At 40.9% G+C, this 16,343-nt stretch overlaps 1 protein-coding gene across 2 annotated transcripts in view; it reads right to left on the minus strand.

Moving 5' to 3' along the window:
• Ssh2 (slingshot protein phosphatase 2) overlaps positions 1 to 16,343 on the minus strand; it is a 238,593-nt gene that overhangs the window by 92,643 nt on the left and 129,607 nt on the right. Inside the window, exon 1 of one of the 2 annotated variants that reach the window (XM_021652683.2) lies at positions 11,354 to 11,490. The exons of the other annotated variant lie outside the window; for it this stretch is intronic. Coding sequence (XP_021508358.1) covers positions 11,354 to 11,409 — 56 coding nt within the window. The 5' untranslated portion in view covers positions 11,410 to 11,490. Of the gene's footprint in view, positions 1 to 11,353; positions 11,491 to 16,343 lie in introns of those variants that run through there. 2 annotated transcript variants of the gene reach the window in all.

Here is a 16,343-nt window from a genome sequence, read left to right on the forward strand (position 1 = left end):
GCTCTGCCTAGAGTATGCTGCTGGTGAATGAAGAAGCTCAGCACGTGGGCAAAGCAGGCAGGGCTTACTCAGCATTACTTGAATATCCCTTTCGTATTCTTTTAAGTATAAAGTCACTAGCAGAGAGTTCTGTTCTTACACAGCCTGTGGGGGTTTTATGGTGTTATTCTAGGCTCTTGGAGCGATTCATTAACAACAGATTTTCAGAACCATCAGCCTTCTGAAAGAATCTGTGTAAAGTCAAGCTGGGCACCCTGCACAGGTAGATGGTAACTACCATCTGGAGACTTTATAACCTCCCATTTGATAGACTTAAAACACACTGCAGCTATCACAAAACAAAAAACAACCTCTGTGCTAAAGCCTTTCTAGACTTTTCTTATAACAAATGGTTAGCAAGTCATTAACTGAAAATTAGCTATTTGTAATATGGCCATAACATCTGCCACAATAGTTTTCTATCTTTTACCATTGTTTATATAGATTAAGACATTTAAGGGGCCAGACATAGAGGGCAGAGTCCCAGCTTACCTCTTGCTACCCATATTCTTCCTAACTGGCTGGTTCACAATACCCTTTGACCCTACGTTCCTAAAGCACTTACTGGGGCTTCGTTTGTCCAGGTTGTATTCTCAGTCATCCTTTCATTTATGTCTTATCTTCTCAACATACTGATCCATGCCTGATTTGTATTCTTCTTATCTCCTACCTAGTACAGGACACATGAAACTATGATAATAATACAATTTACAGAATTTTTACCATCGGCACTCAAGAGGCAGAGACAGGCAGATTCTGTGAGTTTGAGGCCAGCCAGAACTCCATAGTAAGACCTTGTCTTGAAACAAAACAAAAACTTAGTTAACATTTACTATTGCCTATAATTCACAAATACTATATTTAACCCTTGCATTGCAAATTCCATTTTACACATAAAAAAAATGACGGCTTAGAGAAACTATATAATCTGTCAAGCAGCTAATGGTGAAATTCTTTATGGGCCTGAGCAGGGTTGTTTTCATTTTGAATGTAAAGTACTAAAATATCAGGAACACGGGAAAATGGCAAGCAGTTATTTCAAGTCCAGATAACTTTCAAGCGTCCTTAGAAAGAACACTGAGAGAACGGGGCACTGTAAGAATCCGATATGATCGCTAGGCGTGGTGGAACACATGCGCTTGCATTCCCGGCACGCAGGAAGTGGAGGATGGCAGATCAGTTCAAGGAGATCCTCGACCAAATACTGAATTAAAGTCAACCTGGGCTACACGAGACCATCTCAAAAAACTAAAAGGGGTGGCAGGCAAGAATTAAGCTAGTGATTTTACTGTGATTGGACTGACGGAATGACGTAAATTTAAACATGAGCAAAGGGATTTCAAAGTGGTTCAGTTTCACTCATTGTTTGAATCAATTTCATCCACCTCTTAGAAAATTTGGGGCTAGAGATGGTGGCCAGAGTGGTTAAACGGCTCATTGCTCTTTCAAAAGCCGAGAGTTTGGTTTCCAGCACTCACACTGGGCGGCTTACAGTTGCCTGAACCTCCTGCTTCCAGGGGAGTCCAGTACTTGTTCCCGCCTTCTCGGTACCCGCACCACATGGACATATGCGCACAGACACAGACACACACGCACACAATTTAAAAAATCTCTTTAAAGGGGGCTAGAGAAACGGCTCAGTAGTTACAAGTGCTTACTGCTTTTGCAGGTGACGTGGGTTCTGTTCCCAGCACCCACATCTACCTGTAACTCCAGTTCCTGGGATCCCTCTGGCTTCCTAAAACACCTGCACTCAAGTGGTACATATAAGTTCATGCAAGCAGACATATACATATATAAATAATTTAAGAAAATTTGTGCTGGGCATGGTGGCAACATACCTTTAATTACAGCACTTGGGAGGCAGATCTCTGATTCTGAGGCCATCCAGAGCCACATAAGGAGAACCCATGTAAAAAAAGAGGGAGTGGGAATGAAGAGATGCTCAGTGGTTAGAATCACCTCTTTCAGAGGCCCTGGATTCAATTTCTAGCACCCTTCACAGTTGCTCACAACCTTCTGTAACTCCAGTTCAGGAAAATCTAATGTCTTCTTCTGCCTTCCATGGGCACCAGGCACGCACAAAGTACACAGATATACATGCGTGTAAAATACCCATATCCATAACCATAAAAATGAAACAAATTTTTGTTTTGTTCTATTTTACTTTTTGAGACATAGTTTCTCTTTATAGCCTTGGCTGTCCTGGAACTTGCTCTGTAGACCAGGCTGGCCTTGAACTTAAAGATTAGCCCTGCCCCTGCCTCCTGAGTGCTGGGACTATAAGGTGTGAGCCACCACCACTGAGTTAAATTTTTTTTTTTTTTAATGAAAATTACATTCAGAATTCACATCACCCCGTCGTGGTCACTGTTCTATTGCTGTAAAGAGACACCATGACCATCACCACCACCACCGCTGCCATGGCAACTCTTATATAAGAAAGCATTTAATTGGGGGCTTGCTTATAGCTTCAGAGGCTAGTTCATTCTCATAACAGGGAGCATGGTGGCAAGCACAGCAGGGATGGTGCTGGAGATATAGCTGAAAGCTACATTCTGATCCACAGGGAAGAAGAGAGGGAATCAAGGAGGAGGGGAGGGAGAGAGAGGAAGGGAGGGAGAGAAAGAGGGCCTAGTGTGAGCTTTTGAAACCTCAAAGCCCATCCCTAGTGACATATTTCCCCAACAAGGGCATACCTCCTAATACTTTTAATCCTTTTGAACACTTTCTGGTGACCAGGCATTCAAGCCTGTGGGCCATTCTCATTCAAAACACCACAGCTCCATTGACAAGTTCCCAGACCAACGGTCCTTACAAAAAGAGGTCATAAAATAAGAGGAATTTTTAACTTATTAACATATAGGAACTGTAATTAAAGAAGCATGGGATGGACGAGGGTATTGAAGAAGTGGTCACTGCACTCTTTCTGTTATAAGTAATATTTATTTGAAATCAGTCAAGTCAGAAATAGTCTCATTCATTTGGCCCTCATGGATATTAACTGACTTTTATTACATAAAATTCAAAATATAACAGAAATAAGTTGCATGAGACAGTTCTGAGCTCATAAGGCCCAAAAGCCTTTTCCTGGGGGACAAAGGATGCTTAAAGATGCAAAAAGATAAAGGCTTTTTTACATAGTCACTACCATAGTTAGTCAATACAATTACAGTCCAAAGCAAAACATTCAGGTGTTAAGTTCCCTATTATGGATTGTAGGTATACATGTGAACCTTGGATCAATAAATGTTAATTGTAGAGAATAAAAGTAACATTCATATCTGAAAAGGCTTAACATTTCTTGTGAATCACCTCGTTTGAACTCTCTACAGTCTTAGAAAATTAAGTGGCCATTTGGAACAATTTGGAACATTTAGCTCATATAAAATAAATAATTCACTTGTATGCATTAAGGCCTAAAGTGTTAGAACTGATTAACACTCAGGTTCTCTTTATTAGAAAATGATTCAAGACTCCAGATTTTGTTGCTTTATCAGACATAACTAATGTAAAATCCCCTTGGTATTGAAAAACGGGTCATATCCCTCTAAAGAAAAAAACAGATTAACACAGAAAGCCAACTTGCTAAATTCATAAAACATTTAAAAAGGGGGGAGACCAAATTTGATGTCTAGTATGTAACATGACAATCTATTTATAAATCATTAGTTATATTTATTCCAAATCACAGGAAAGTCTAAACTGTCCTTAATGCTTCTAGCAATTTCTTCAAGTTAAACATAACTGAGTGATGGTGGCAACACCCTGCTCTACTCAACAAAGAAAAGGTAACTAGTTCTATCTGCAGTTAGGATTTAATTGTTTTTCTTCTGTTTTCCCCTTAGAATCCAGGAGCTACACGACAAACCACAAACGGTGTGACAGTACCTGTATCACTCTCCTTTAGCCACAAGGCAGCTTTCTATACATAGTATATATAATGTATGTATGTCAGTATATTCACTTTTATTAAAGAGACCCAAGAGAAGGGTACAGGTCATTTGTGAAAGTTAGAGCACCTTTGTTATTCTCAAGGTCCAACAGCTCTTGGACGCAGAGGCTGACATCTCTAATCATTTTGGCTTTGGGGAGCGATTTCTTAGTGCAAGTCTAGAAAAACCACCCAATTTCAGGAGTGAGAACATCTGTTAAGTAGCAGTAATTCAGAATAAATACCTGCTCTTTGTGGAACAGAAACCCTCTTCCATTGTGAAAATCTACAGTTCAGTTAACTTGGTTAAGCATAATTACAAGGCCAGAGTTCAGATCCTGTCCAGCATTCTACCTTCTAGACTGCTGCTCCACAGACTGCAAACAAAACCAGGTGCAGATAAGACCACACAAACTTACTATCAATAATCAACACAGAAATGTACCTTTGAAAGCACCCATCAGTTCTCTGGTGACCTGTCCTTCATATTTGTAGGTTGTACCACTCAAAAGCAAAAACAAAAACAAAACGAAAAAAAAACCTTACTGAATGTAAACTAATTAATAACTTGAAAAAATGACAAGACTATTCAAGGATCAGAAATAATCATAAAAAATATTCATTTATTAGCTTCAGTCACTCAACGCCACTCTACCACTAGTAAAGGGAACATACAGTTTAACATTTTAGCAAGTATCAAAAGCATTCAACAAAGCTGGCGCGAGGGTCAGGGGGGTTGGGCAGGGGTGGTGGAACAAACCTTTAATTTCAGCACTTAGAAAGCAGGGGCAGGTGGATCTCTGAGTGTTTGATGCCAGCCTGGTCTATAGAGTGAGTTTCAGGGCAGCCCGGACTGCAGAGAAACCCTGCCTTGAAAAAACAAAAACAACAACAAAAAGTATTCAATAAAAGTAAACTAAATCATAAAAATTTCTGCAAATTAGTTGCAGTACAACAAAAGACTCTCAGCATGTTAAATGGTCTATGCCAGAAGCTGTAGCATAAAGTATAGCACATACTTATTTACAAAACATTAGAAGCATGTTAATATCAATGTAGTCACACTGAATGGGGGCTGTTGAGCGGACGGAAGCACTGCTGTACAAGCCCAACAACTTGATTTCAATCTTAGGACTCCATGTGAAAAAGACAGATGTGGTGGCACACGTCTGTAATTCCAGCGCCTACTGAAGCCAGAGCTGAGAGGATTCCCTGGGGGCTCAAAGTCAGTCAGCCTGGAGTCTGTAGCAAGACAGAAACGAGTCAGAGCCTGCCTCAACAAGATGGAATGATAGAACCCATTCTCCAAATTTATCATGTCATCTCCATTTCTATGCTCTGGCACATGTACACACATGCACACATACACACCTATGAGCAGACACATGCACACGTGATCACATGGGTACACGCAGATCAAAGCTTTTAAGCACATGTGGCTTCATAGGAGCTTGGATCAGAGATAGGAAACACTGTTCTAGGTTTCCATTCTACCACAGACAAGCCATGTATTTCTGTCCAAATTACTTCACCACTTTTTTTCCTAATTACTTACTACACGAAGCTTGGATGATGATTTTCCTACTCTGCCTCTAAAAAAACATGAAGTAGTTGCTGCCAAAGTGTGGCATACACTAATATCATGGGCATCATTTAGGAACTTGTTAGAAGTGCAAGCTCTCCAGCCTACAGGTTCAGAAACTAGCAATTTATGCTTTAAGAAGCCCTCAAGGCGTTTATGATGAAAACTTAAGTCTGGAAAAGAGCTCATGAAATCATCTGGACTATTAGAAAGAGGAACTGAAAAATTAAAACAAAACAAAACAAAAAAACCCAACATCACCAAATTATAAGAGACTGAGGCAGGAGGATCATGAGTGCCAGCCAGCTTGAGCTATACAACAAAACCCTGTCCCCAAACCCAAAAACACACCCTAAAACAAATCCCCTCAAAAAAACAACAAAAAAAAAACAACAAACCAAAACATTATATGTTGTATAATTTCAATATGTTTCTCTATTGTTGAGCTTCAGCTTTTAGAGAGCACTGATATAAAGTTAAAAACAAAAATCAAATTTGCACACCCAGTCAAGTAAATAAATACACATATTTTAGTTCAAGGATAAAAAGCTCAAGAAACAAACCAAAACCAAAACCAAAAACCTTCTCAATAGCAAATCAAGAAATGTCTTAGTTGGGTGCAGTGTAATCCCAGTACTTGGGAAGGCATAGGCAGGCGGATCTCTGCAAGCTCCAGCCTGCTGTACAAAGCAAATCCAAGACAGCCAAGGTTACACAGAGAAACCCTGCCTAGAAAAACAAAAGAAAACAAACAAACAAACAAAAAAAGTTTAACAAATATCTAAGTTCCCAGATTTCTGAGTTGCGGTTTTCATAATAGGACGACTGGGGAGCTGGCTCAATGGTTAGGCACGCTTACTGCTCCCACAGTGGGCCAGAGTTCCGTTTCTAGCACCCACATTACTGGCTACCAGACACTTGTAATTCCAGCTGTAGGGGAACCAACACCCTCTTCTGGCTTCCCCAGGCACCTGCATTCATGAGCACATATCCATACACATATCCATAATTAAAAAAAAGTTTAAAAACATGGCCTTTCCTAGAGATGGCTCAGTGGTTAAGAGCACTGGCTGTTCCTCCAGAGGACCACGGTTCAATTCCCAGCACCCACCTGGCAGCTCACAACTGTCTATAACTCCTGTTCCAGGGGTTCTGACACCCTCACACAGACATACAAGCAGTCAAAACACATAAAATAAACAATTTCAAAAAATGGCCTTTGCAAATGTTTTAGCTAGATCTTTCTCTTAAACATTTTAGGATGCAGAAATGGCCACTTATTTCTATGTAAGCCATTGGTTTGGCATGTATACAGAGCTCACTTCCCAGGGACTGATGATGGTGTAACGGTTCCCTAAGACTAGGATAGCGCTGGAAGATGACTCGCTGTTAAAGGCTCTTATTCTTACAGAGGACCAGAGTTCAGTTCCAGTACCCACGTGGGGTGTGCACAGTGCCAGGCCTGGCATTTTTACGTGGATTCTGAGGATTCAACTCAGGTCCTCGTGCTTGCAAGACAAACACTTTACTGACCGGGTTATCTCTCAGTCTTGTCCCAGGACTCTTAACATGTGATCAGATGATCGATTATCTGGTTGCTCACCCCTCCCCCCCTCAGTAGAATTAACATTTACGATAGTAACTTTTTTTTTTTTTTTTTTTTTTAAGACAGAATCTTACGTAGCCCAGGCTGGCCTATAAATCATTATGTAGTGGGAGATGACCCTGTCAAACTCCGAATCTTCCTGTCCCTTCCTGTCCCTACCTCCTAAGTACTAAGGCAGCAGATAGGGACCACCACAGCCAGCTTAACTTGATTACTTAACAATGTTCTGTTGATAGGTCAAAAAGAACACATTTGGTGAGCTTTATACAGAGGCAAGTGGAGATTTTAATGCTGTAATAATGGCATAATTATCAGTAAAACTGATATACAAACTATTGTTTGTACATGTCAAACATATGTATCACAACTGAAAAATCAGAGTCTACGAAAATAGGTGTCCAAAAGTCACACTGTAAAAGACCATGAATTTTCTCTGATAGGAATCCTTTATAATCTCACTGTGGCCTATTTATTCGTTGACTCAAGTCTCCTAAGATTTGTTACTTGGTTTCTAAATACACAGCAATCTAAGCCCGCAAGTGAGAAAGGGAAAACAGAAATCCTCTAAAGGGCAAGTCCTATCCTGACAACTAGCTACTTGGCTAAGTAAGTGTTCATGAATCCTTTCCCTCAAACTCAAATTATGTTTGTAATTTGTCTTCAAATTATGTCTCCACTGTGACTCTTAAATCTGAGTCCCACCCTTTGTGAGGCAGGGGTCTCAGTACATTGCCCAGTCGGCCTTGAATTCAAGATTCTCTTTTCTCAACCTCCAGAGCAGCTAGGATCTACAGGCACAGCCACCACGCTGTAAGCCTGAAGCTTTTGCTTACTCCTGTCAGTCTTTGCTATTTATACATCTGCACTGCATGAAATGCTCCTAAAAGTAACACTTCCCTTTAAAAAGTTTAGCACTATTCTTCTAAGATCACAGACTGAGAACGTGATTTCAAAATCTATGTTTATCTACTCCACATTTTCTCATTTCCTTTCGGGGAGTTCATTAATTTTCTGAAGCGACAGGCCTCCAGTTGACCACAGTCTCCAAACTGAGAGTGTTTGCATTAAGTAGCAACAATAGATATATTAAGTACACAGATTTTTTAAATGATGATGAGCTAGGCAGCTCTGCAAATGTTTAATAACCATATCCAAAGCTATACTAGTAAGTGTAGTTTAGAAGTCAGTACTACAGCAAGCTCTTAAGAATACAGTGAGCTCTGAATGCTGTAACTAAGTAGCAGCATGCTTACCTAGCATGTGTTCAATCTCCAGCACCCCAAGGAAGGGTCACAGAGAGAGAGAGATGTGGAGAAAGGGAGAAAGAGCCTAAAAATTAGGGCCGGGGGTGGTGCCATAAACCTTCTTAATCCCAGAACTTCGGAGGGAGGAGGAAGAGAATCTTGGAGTTCGAAGCCAACCTGGGCTAACAGCAGGTCTAGGCTGCTTAGGTCTTAGCAGACTAAGCTACACAAGGAGACACCTCTCTTAAAACAAGACAGACAGGCAGACAAACAAACATATGCTAACATGTGCCCAGCCAGTGGCACCACCTGTAACCTACTAATGTGGAGCTAGACTTTCTTTAAAGAAACAGAACGGAAAGAGCTTATGGTCTATCTACCACCACTCAGCACAGACCTACACTGTCAATCTCAAAAGTGACCCTGCAAGTTACTAAGACAACACACCATCTTTACAGTCCTTAAAAAGTGGATGTGAACCAGGCCCGGTGGCACACACCTGTAATTCCAGCACTCCGGGAGGCAGGTGCGGCAGATCACTGTGAGTTCAAGGCCAGCCTGGACTCAGTCTACAAAGTGAGACAGGACAGTCAAGGCTATACAGAGAAACCCTGTCTCAAACCACCCCCCCCCATCTCCAACAAAACACAACACTGGATTGTTGTATTTAAATGTTAGGAAACTATGAGGGCTTGGAGGTTTAGGATGGAGTAACTATTGCCCAGCATTGTGTTCTAGGTTAATTAAATAAATCCCAGTCTCTGTGTGGTGATTTGGGTATACCGCTGTTTAGGATTAACAGCAGCTTTACTACAAGATATATCAATAGCAAATATTAATCGACGACTAAACACTAGATACACATTTGAAGGATTTTTGTCATTTTCGTATGATCTTGAGATTCACTCTCACTGTAAACAGAATAGTTCACAGAACTCCCATGATGACTAAATGAGATACACACTTTAAGCTCTTTAAAGTGACAAGCGGTCCATAAATGGCAGCTATTAGCTATTATTAAATTCATTTAACTCATTTTTGTTTCAGGGATTTACACGTTTAGCTAAACATATGATTCTCTGCTGATCTTCCAGGATCTGCCAATACATTATGATCTACCCTTGTATTCCCATTTTACAGTAGAAGAACACGAGGTCCAATGATTTACCCAACAGCATTAGTTATTTTGATCACATTTTGATCAAAACAGCATTTTGATTGCACCAGGAAGTACAGTCTAAAAATACTCCTCTCTCAAGTTTAAGGACTTTTCTTTTAATTTCTGGAGCTGGAGCCATACAAATAGAATCACACGGTATTTGTTCTTTTGTGGCTTTTTTCATTTAGCACAATGTCTTCAAGGCTCATCATGTTCTAACATGTGTCAGAATTTCCTTTTTTTAAAAAAGTCATTATTTTTAAAGATTTATTTATATTATTTTAAATTATCCGTCTCTGTGTAGGTATTTGCATGTGCTGGAGGTGCTGGGTCTCCTGGAGCTGGAGTTAGGTGGTTGTGAGCGGCCTAACGTGTGAGTGTGGGGAACTTGTCCTCCCACAAAGCAGTACTACTGGCTGTGACTGTTGAGTCATCACTTTAACTCTAGGATATTCTTCTGTTAAAAACGGAGTAATGTTGCCCTACTGTATACAGAGAGCTTTGCTCATCCATTTTCTGCCCATGATGGATCTTACACTGGCCCCTTTTCTTTAGTACTGATAACACTATTCATTTTGATTTGGTTATTTTCGGATTATTCACGCCTTTCCTTCTCTTTCACTCCATCCCCTCTCACCTCTTTAAAGAGAAAAATACGAGTAAGGTAGTTTAGGCTGCAGACATTAGTGTACAGGTAATATGTAATTGTTCCCCCTTTTGCTATCTTTCTCAGGAGCTCCACCATGAATCACATAAAGGAAAAGGATGAACATAAAACTCAAATCAGTTTAATTCAACTGGGAGGGTAGGACAGTTTATCAATAACTAAAATAGTGAATTAGGTATGAATGTATCCACAAATCACTTTATACGATAGTCTCTGTGCTCTTAATAAGAGATATTTAAAGTTTTTGTTGGACATTAAATGGAGTTCTTCAGGAGGAAGACAGTAGCAACCCTATTTGGGAGCTGGTCTAGGGAAATCTCAGCAGGAGATTCCTCCGAAGACAATTTAGAAGGAATTCAAACACACTGAAACTGCTGCTTTTTTAAGTAACCTTAGAACTCTCCACTAGATTAAAGATGGAGCTTCAATTGGTGGAGTTCCTCTACTTTCAACTGTGTGAACCGTGAGGTGAGATTAACCACAAGCTTCAGCACACAGCTATCACAAGCAGGCAAACCACGGCGGAAAGGAGTAACAACCCGACTTCAAAAACAATGACGATCGAGAGATGCGTGTGAATCCTGCTTCAGTGATCCAAAGAGTACAAGAAGGCTTGTGGTGTACTGTTAGTCAGGGGCCACAAAAGAACACTACTGAAATTTAATTTTCTGAACTAACTTCAGATTACAACAGCGCGCGCAGAGTGGACTTTCTTTGTGTGAACCATAACAGAAACTTATAGTCACATGCAAAACTTAAGTCCCATTCCCACAGGAAGTTGGCTGCCAGCAGGATGCACAGAACCTCTGCGTTTCTGGTGGCTATTCTGATTCTATCAACCATTCTCCCCAGCATGCTACAGAGCTAGGCTGTCACTCAGTCACCATACAAGTCTCAGAGGCTAATCGTCTAATCGTCAAGGTTCACCAACATTCTTCCACCAGACTCCGGGACACTCACTGCCTCCGAGAACACTTCCACCCCACCAGCACCAAGCTGCACCGAGACCTCGCAGCACGCGCGCTGCGCTTTCGCCTTCGCTCGCTAGTTCGCGCCCCAGGACATCGGGAAAAGCGGCTTGGAAAAGCAAACTTTTCCGAACGTTTGCAGAGGCGGACTCACAGCTGGTTGATGGCGTTCTGCGAGATGACCGCATTGGCGGAGAAGTAGGGGATCATGTCGGGGCCACCGCGGCTGCAGGTGCTGGCAGGGGGCGCTTTGCTTTCTCAGGCCACAGGACTCACGCCGAACAGCTCCGCATCCTGGACCAGCGTTGAAATAACGCGGGCCAGCGACGCCGCGTCCGGGCGGCTGCGCCGGGTTCGCCCGGGAGCTCCGCGGCAGCCGCCGAAGCCCCGGGGCTCCGCCGAGAGTCTGGGCGGCCGGGCGCCGCCAGCAGCCCTCCCCCACCCGCGTCCGGGGCGGGGCGCCCGGGCGGGGCGGTCTGGAGCGTCCGCAGGGCGGGCCCCGGCGGAGCCCCGCCCCGGAGCTCGCGGCGCCCACGCGGGTCCCTGTGCGCGCGCGGGCCTGCCGGGCCAGGGCCCGCGGGAGACGGCAGCCTCGTTAAGGGGTGCACGGTGCGGGCAGAGGGTATTTCTCTGCCCCAAGTGCTCAGCTGAAAAGTCTCCTAAGCTGCTCTGAGCGCCGCACCTCAAACGAACCGAGTTTATGAATGGTCTTCACAGTTTCTAAAGGCCTCACACGCGTAAGTTACATATTCATCAATGGCTTTCCTGATCCTCAAGGTGGAACTTGAGAAATTAGTGTAAGAGAGCTACTGTGAACAAAATCTGCTAACCCTTGTAAATAATTACATAGAGGTTCACAGCCTTGGTGGTGCGTACAATTTGTGAAGATTATAATATCCTAATGCCCAACCTACACTTTAAACCAATTAAATTGTAATGTCTTTGGAACGAGATCTAGATGTCAGTAGTCATCGAAGATATCCTGTGTTTCTACCTACGGTTTTCCCCACCAAAGGGCATTTTCTGAGGCCTTATAAGGTTTAAGCCCTTCTCATGCTCCTTCCGTAGGCCGAGCAGCGCCTTCCACCTGACCAGGAACTAGCTGTGTAAAAGGAGCCGCTTTCTGTTTCAGGTCTTGGTTTACAGAAGGAGCTAGCACACCGACACATTCTGCAATTATATATATATGTATATATATATTAGCATTTCTGAGTAACCGACTAAAATATATTAATGGAGCTTCCATAGGAATACAAAAGCCATAAATTAATAAACTTTAAAAACAATTTCACTAACCAATTAGAAAAGACTAGTCACTTTCAATGTATTAGAATCAACAAAAAAACCCAAATCATTGTTTTATATGAAAGTACAAGGAAGTTTGACAATTTCAATATGCTAACGATGAAAATAATCTAAACATAAAATCTATGCCTAAAATCAGAATTACTTTTTCTATTAGGTGTTCGTAAAACTTAAAGTTATTACCAAGGTAATGAGGTACTCAGAATACTGTGAGACACACAGAGGCGGCATCTATACTTTCCTAGAGATCTGGCAGTAGGAAAGACCCAGGTGGCAAGCGAAGAGTTAAGGGAAAGTATGGATGTTAGAGTTTCATCATCTTATCCATCTCTAGGAAGGAAATGTTTTAAAGATTTGTTCAAGCTGTGTCAGCAGGCACCCAAATGGCAGTGTAAGAAAAAAATCTGCTGATACACCCCAAAATAAATTGCTTAAAATATCTGGCAAACTTGCCAGTTTGAAACGTCTTCCAGGCTGCAATTTATTACAATCTCCTGCTGTGGTTAAAAAAAAAAAAAAAAAGGCAGGAGGCACTTTAGAACAGCATTAAGGTGAGCCCAGATCCTTTCATGACACAGCAAGAGATTGGATTTATTTTTTTTTAAGTCACTATTAAATGATGTCATTTAGAAAAGATGATGGTATGGTAGTCATCTTTATTTGAAAAACAACTCAGCAGAAAATGTGTATTACTTGATTCACTCAAACTCAATGCATTTTCAAATGCTAGGGATAAAGATTTTATAGATACAGAGTTTGTAAACACATATACTTACATCACATAAAAAGGTTCCTGCAGTGATGCCCCAGAGGTGTTTAGTCCTTTGGTTTTCCCTTAGAACACTTCTGTCAGCCGTTCACATAAAAAGTCTGTTAATACCGCTAAGCCAGTCCTTTTAAATTCTCCCTTTGAGCAGTAACATGGGAAATTTGGAGAGCAAATTTTTAAAACAAAAAGTCAAGTTATCATTTTTTGTTTGTTTTTGTTATATTCCTTGGCTGTCCTGGAACTTAATCTGTAGACCAGGCTGGCCTCAAACTCTGCCTGTCTCTGCCTCCCAAGTGCTGGCATTAAAGGCATGTGCCACCACTGCCTCACTAAGTTACCATTCTAAACCAAGAAACCTTTAAGGAATAGTTTTGCTATTGTCTGTTTTAAAAAGAACAATCTTTTTTCTTTAAAGTCTGTAGTGTCAAAATATCAATCAATTTAGTTTCATTTAATTTACTCTTTTGCTTTTTCCACAGGTAGGAAACAGCTTTGCAGAGAAAACTCTCTACACCTAAGAAACTTAAAGGAATTACAAGATTACTCCAAATTAGAGTGAAAAGCATGAAATAAATTAAGCTACTTTCATATACCACATCAAGTCAGAGGGGCTTTCTGATTTTCCTTTTTTCCCCCCCCAATTTCACCAAGTCTGTGAAGAAAAACTATCCTATTTCTTCCTACTCTTCCTGCTTGAGTTAGAAAATGTAAAATGAGTTTTGTCACATCATTTGCTGACCTAATTCTCACAACTAGTGGCATATATTTTTAAAGATTCATGTGGTCATAGCATTAAAATAATTTAAAATGACAGATGCCCCCTTTACCTAGCAATAAAGTACTTCCATTACTATGTGTCTGTCTCATTAAGGTACAGTTACTTAAAGCAGTGAGCACTGGGCATGTGCATGCTTACTTGACTACATGCTGGACCTGGAGAAGTGCTTCCACTGCCTGAAGGATGGAGACGTGCTTTTGCTGCTGTGAAGATCACCTGAACTGAAGCAAATGCAGTGGGCTAGAAACTCCACAGAGGGTATAAATTCTAGTTCCAATGGTCACTTAACAAACAAGATTTTGATCAAGTCCCTTAATGTCATCTGTAAATTGATATATGACCTTAAAAAAAAAATCCCCTGCCTGTGTAGGGGTGGTGGTGGGGTGGTGGCACAGCCTTTCTTCCCAGCACTTAGGAGGCAGAGGCAGGTGGATCTGTGAGTTCTAGGCCTGCTTGATCTACAAAGTGAGTACCAGGATAGCCAAATCCCCAAATTTGTTTTAAGAGTTGAAGACAGAGTAACTACTCTCCTCTCAACTAAAGACCCCGAGGAGCCAGGTGGTGGTGAATGCCCACTGTAATCTAACACTTGGGAGGCTGAATCTGCAGGGTCACAAGATCAAGGCTGACAGACTCTAATCACAAAAAGCAAGCAGTGCCAGTGCGATGTTCAGTAAGTAAAGGTGCTTGCTGCTAAGTATGGCAACCTGAATTCAATCTCTGGGAGTAACATGGCAGAAAAGGAGAACTATCTTCCACTGGTCATCCGCCAACCTCAGCACTGGATCTATGGTGCTATGGTAGTCACACACATGAGCATTCACATACACGCGTGCACACACACACCCATGCATGTACTCATACACACAAAATAAATAATTTAAGAAAGCAAGCAAGCAAACAAATACATTTAAAAAAACACAACAACTTTGAAACATGAACTGCATTTAGTCCACTTAAGATAGTCACCTAGTTCAAATCAACAGTGAACAGCAGTTAAAGACTCTGTTTTTGGAATTAATAAACCGAGTTAGTATTAGCACCTAATTTATGAAGTTGTTTTGAGGATTAATTAAAAAATAGTATCTATATTAAAAATACCACAAAGATCTACTCTATGGCTTTAATGTTTGGCATAGTTAGGTAAGGCCCACTATGCACCTTGTTTTTTCCTCTGAGAAAATATTAGAGATGATTTTCTTTGTTCTTTCCCATAAATGTTAAAAAGTGGTAATGGCTCTGATATAACAGATTTCAGGACCAGGCATGGTGGCATACATGTTTAATTACAGTACTCAGGAGGCTAAGACAGGAGAATATCTGTAACTTTGAAGCCAGCCTGATCTACATAAAAAGTTCTAGGCTAGCTGGGACTATATAGTGAGACCCTGTCTAAAAAAAGAAAGTTCTAGGCGCAGTAAAATGGCTCAGTAGTTAAGAGCATTTGCTGCTAAGCCACATGACCTGAGTTCAGTCCCACATGGAAGAAGGAGAAAGCTGATCCCTGCAAGTTGTCCTGCAAGTTTCTGTACGTGCACTCACACATACAGAAAAAAGTAATGTTTTCTCTATTCAAGATATGTGGGCAAAAGTATTGCGTGGACAAGTTGACAAGTTTTTATTATAAACTGGTCAGTTTCCAGTAATAGAAAGCTGCTTGTATTTGTTTTATTATTTAAAAGTAGATGAAATGAAAGAAAACTGAAATACATAAACCATCTCTCTGTATCATGATTTCATTTAAGAAGTATCACTGTTACTGTTTGCAAGTTAGTCACATTAAACTCACTATTGCAATCTATAATCATCTGATATCTGCAATATTTACTTGATTTTTCTATTTTTTTAAGCTTTAAAATAATAGTATTAACTTTTGCAACTGTATTCTGTAACTGCCTGACTATAAGAAAAAAATTATACTAAGTTGAGGATCTACTTGTGTTTTTGTGTTTTCTCTAAGGGCTGGAACTAGAGAAATAAATAGTAAATTAATCCCTTGAGTGTCAAAGGGAAGAAAACCAACACTTTAAACATTACAAAACAAAAATCTTGTTACCTGGAGTAACACAACCTGCTGTCTCCTGTTAATCTGCAAAGTGCCAGGACAAAACCCTCAGAATAATAACCCCAATTTCAGATTTGTTGTCCAGACAGGACTCAGCTGTCCTACTACACTTAGTCAAAAGCACTCTTCAGACACCACACCAACATGTTAACAATAGCTCTTTAAAAGCAATTGTGCTTCCTGAGTATTCTGTTTTAAATACCCAACAATAGTTTTAAACCCCTGAG

Source organism: Meriones unguiculatus, chromosome 7 (assembly GCF_030254825.1).
Source record: "Meriones unguiculatus strain TT.TT164.6M chromosome 7, Bangor_MerUng_6.1, whole genome shotgun sequence".
Classification (NCBI taxonomy): Eukaryota; Metazoa; Chordata; class Mammalia; order Rodentia; family Muridae; genus Meriones; species Meriones unguiculatus.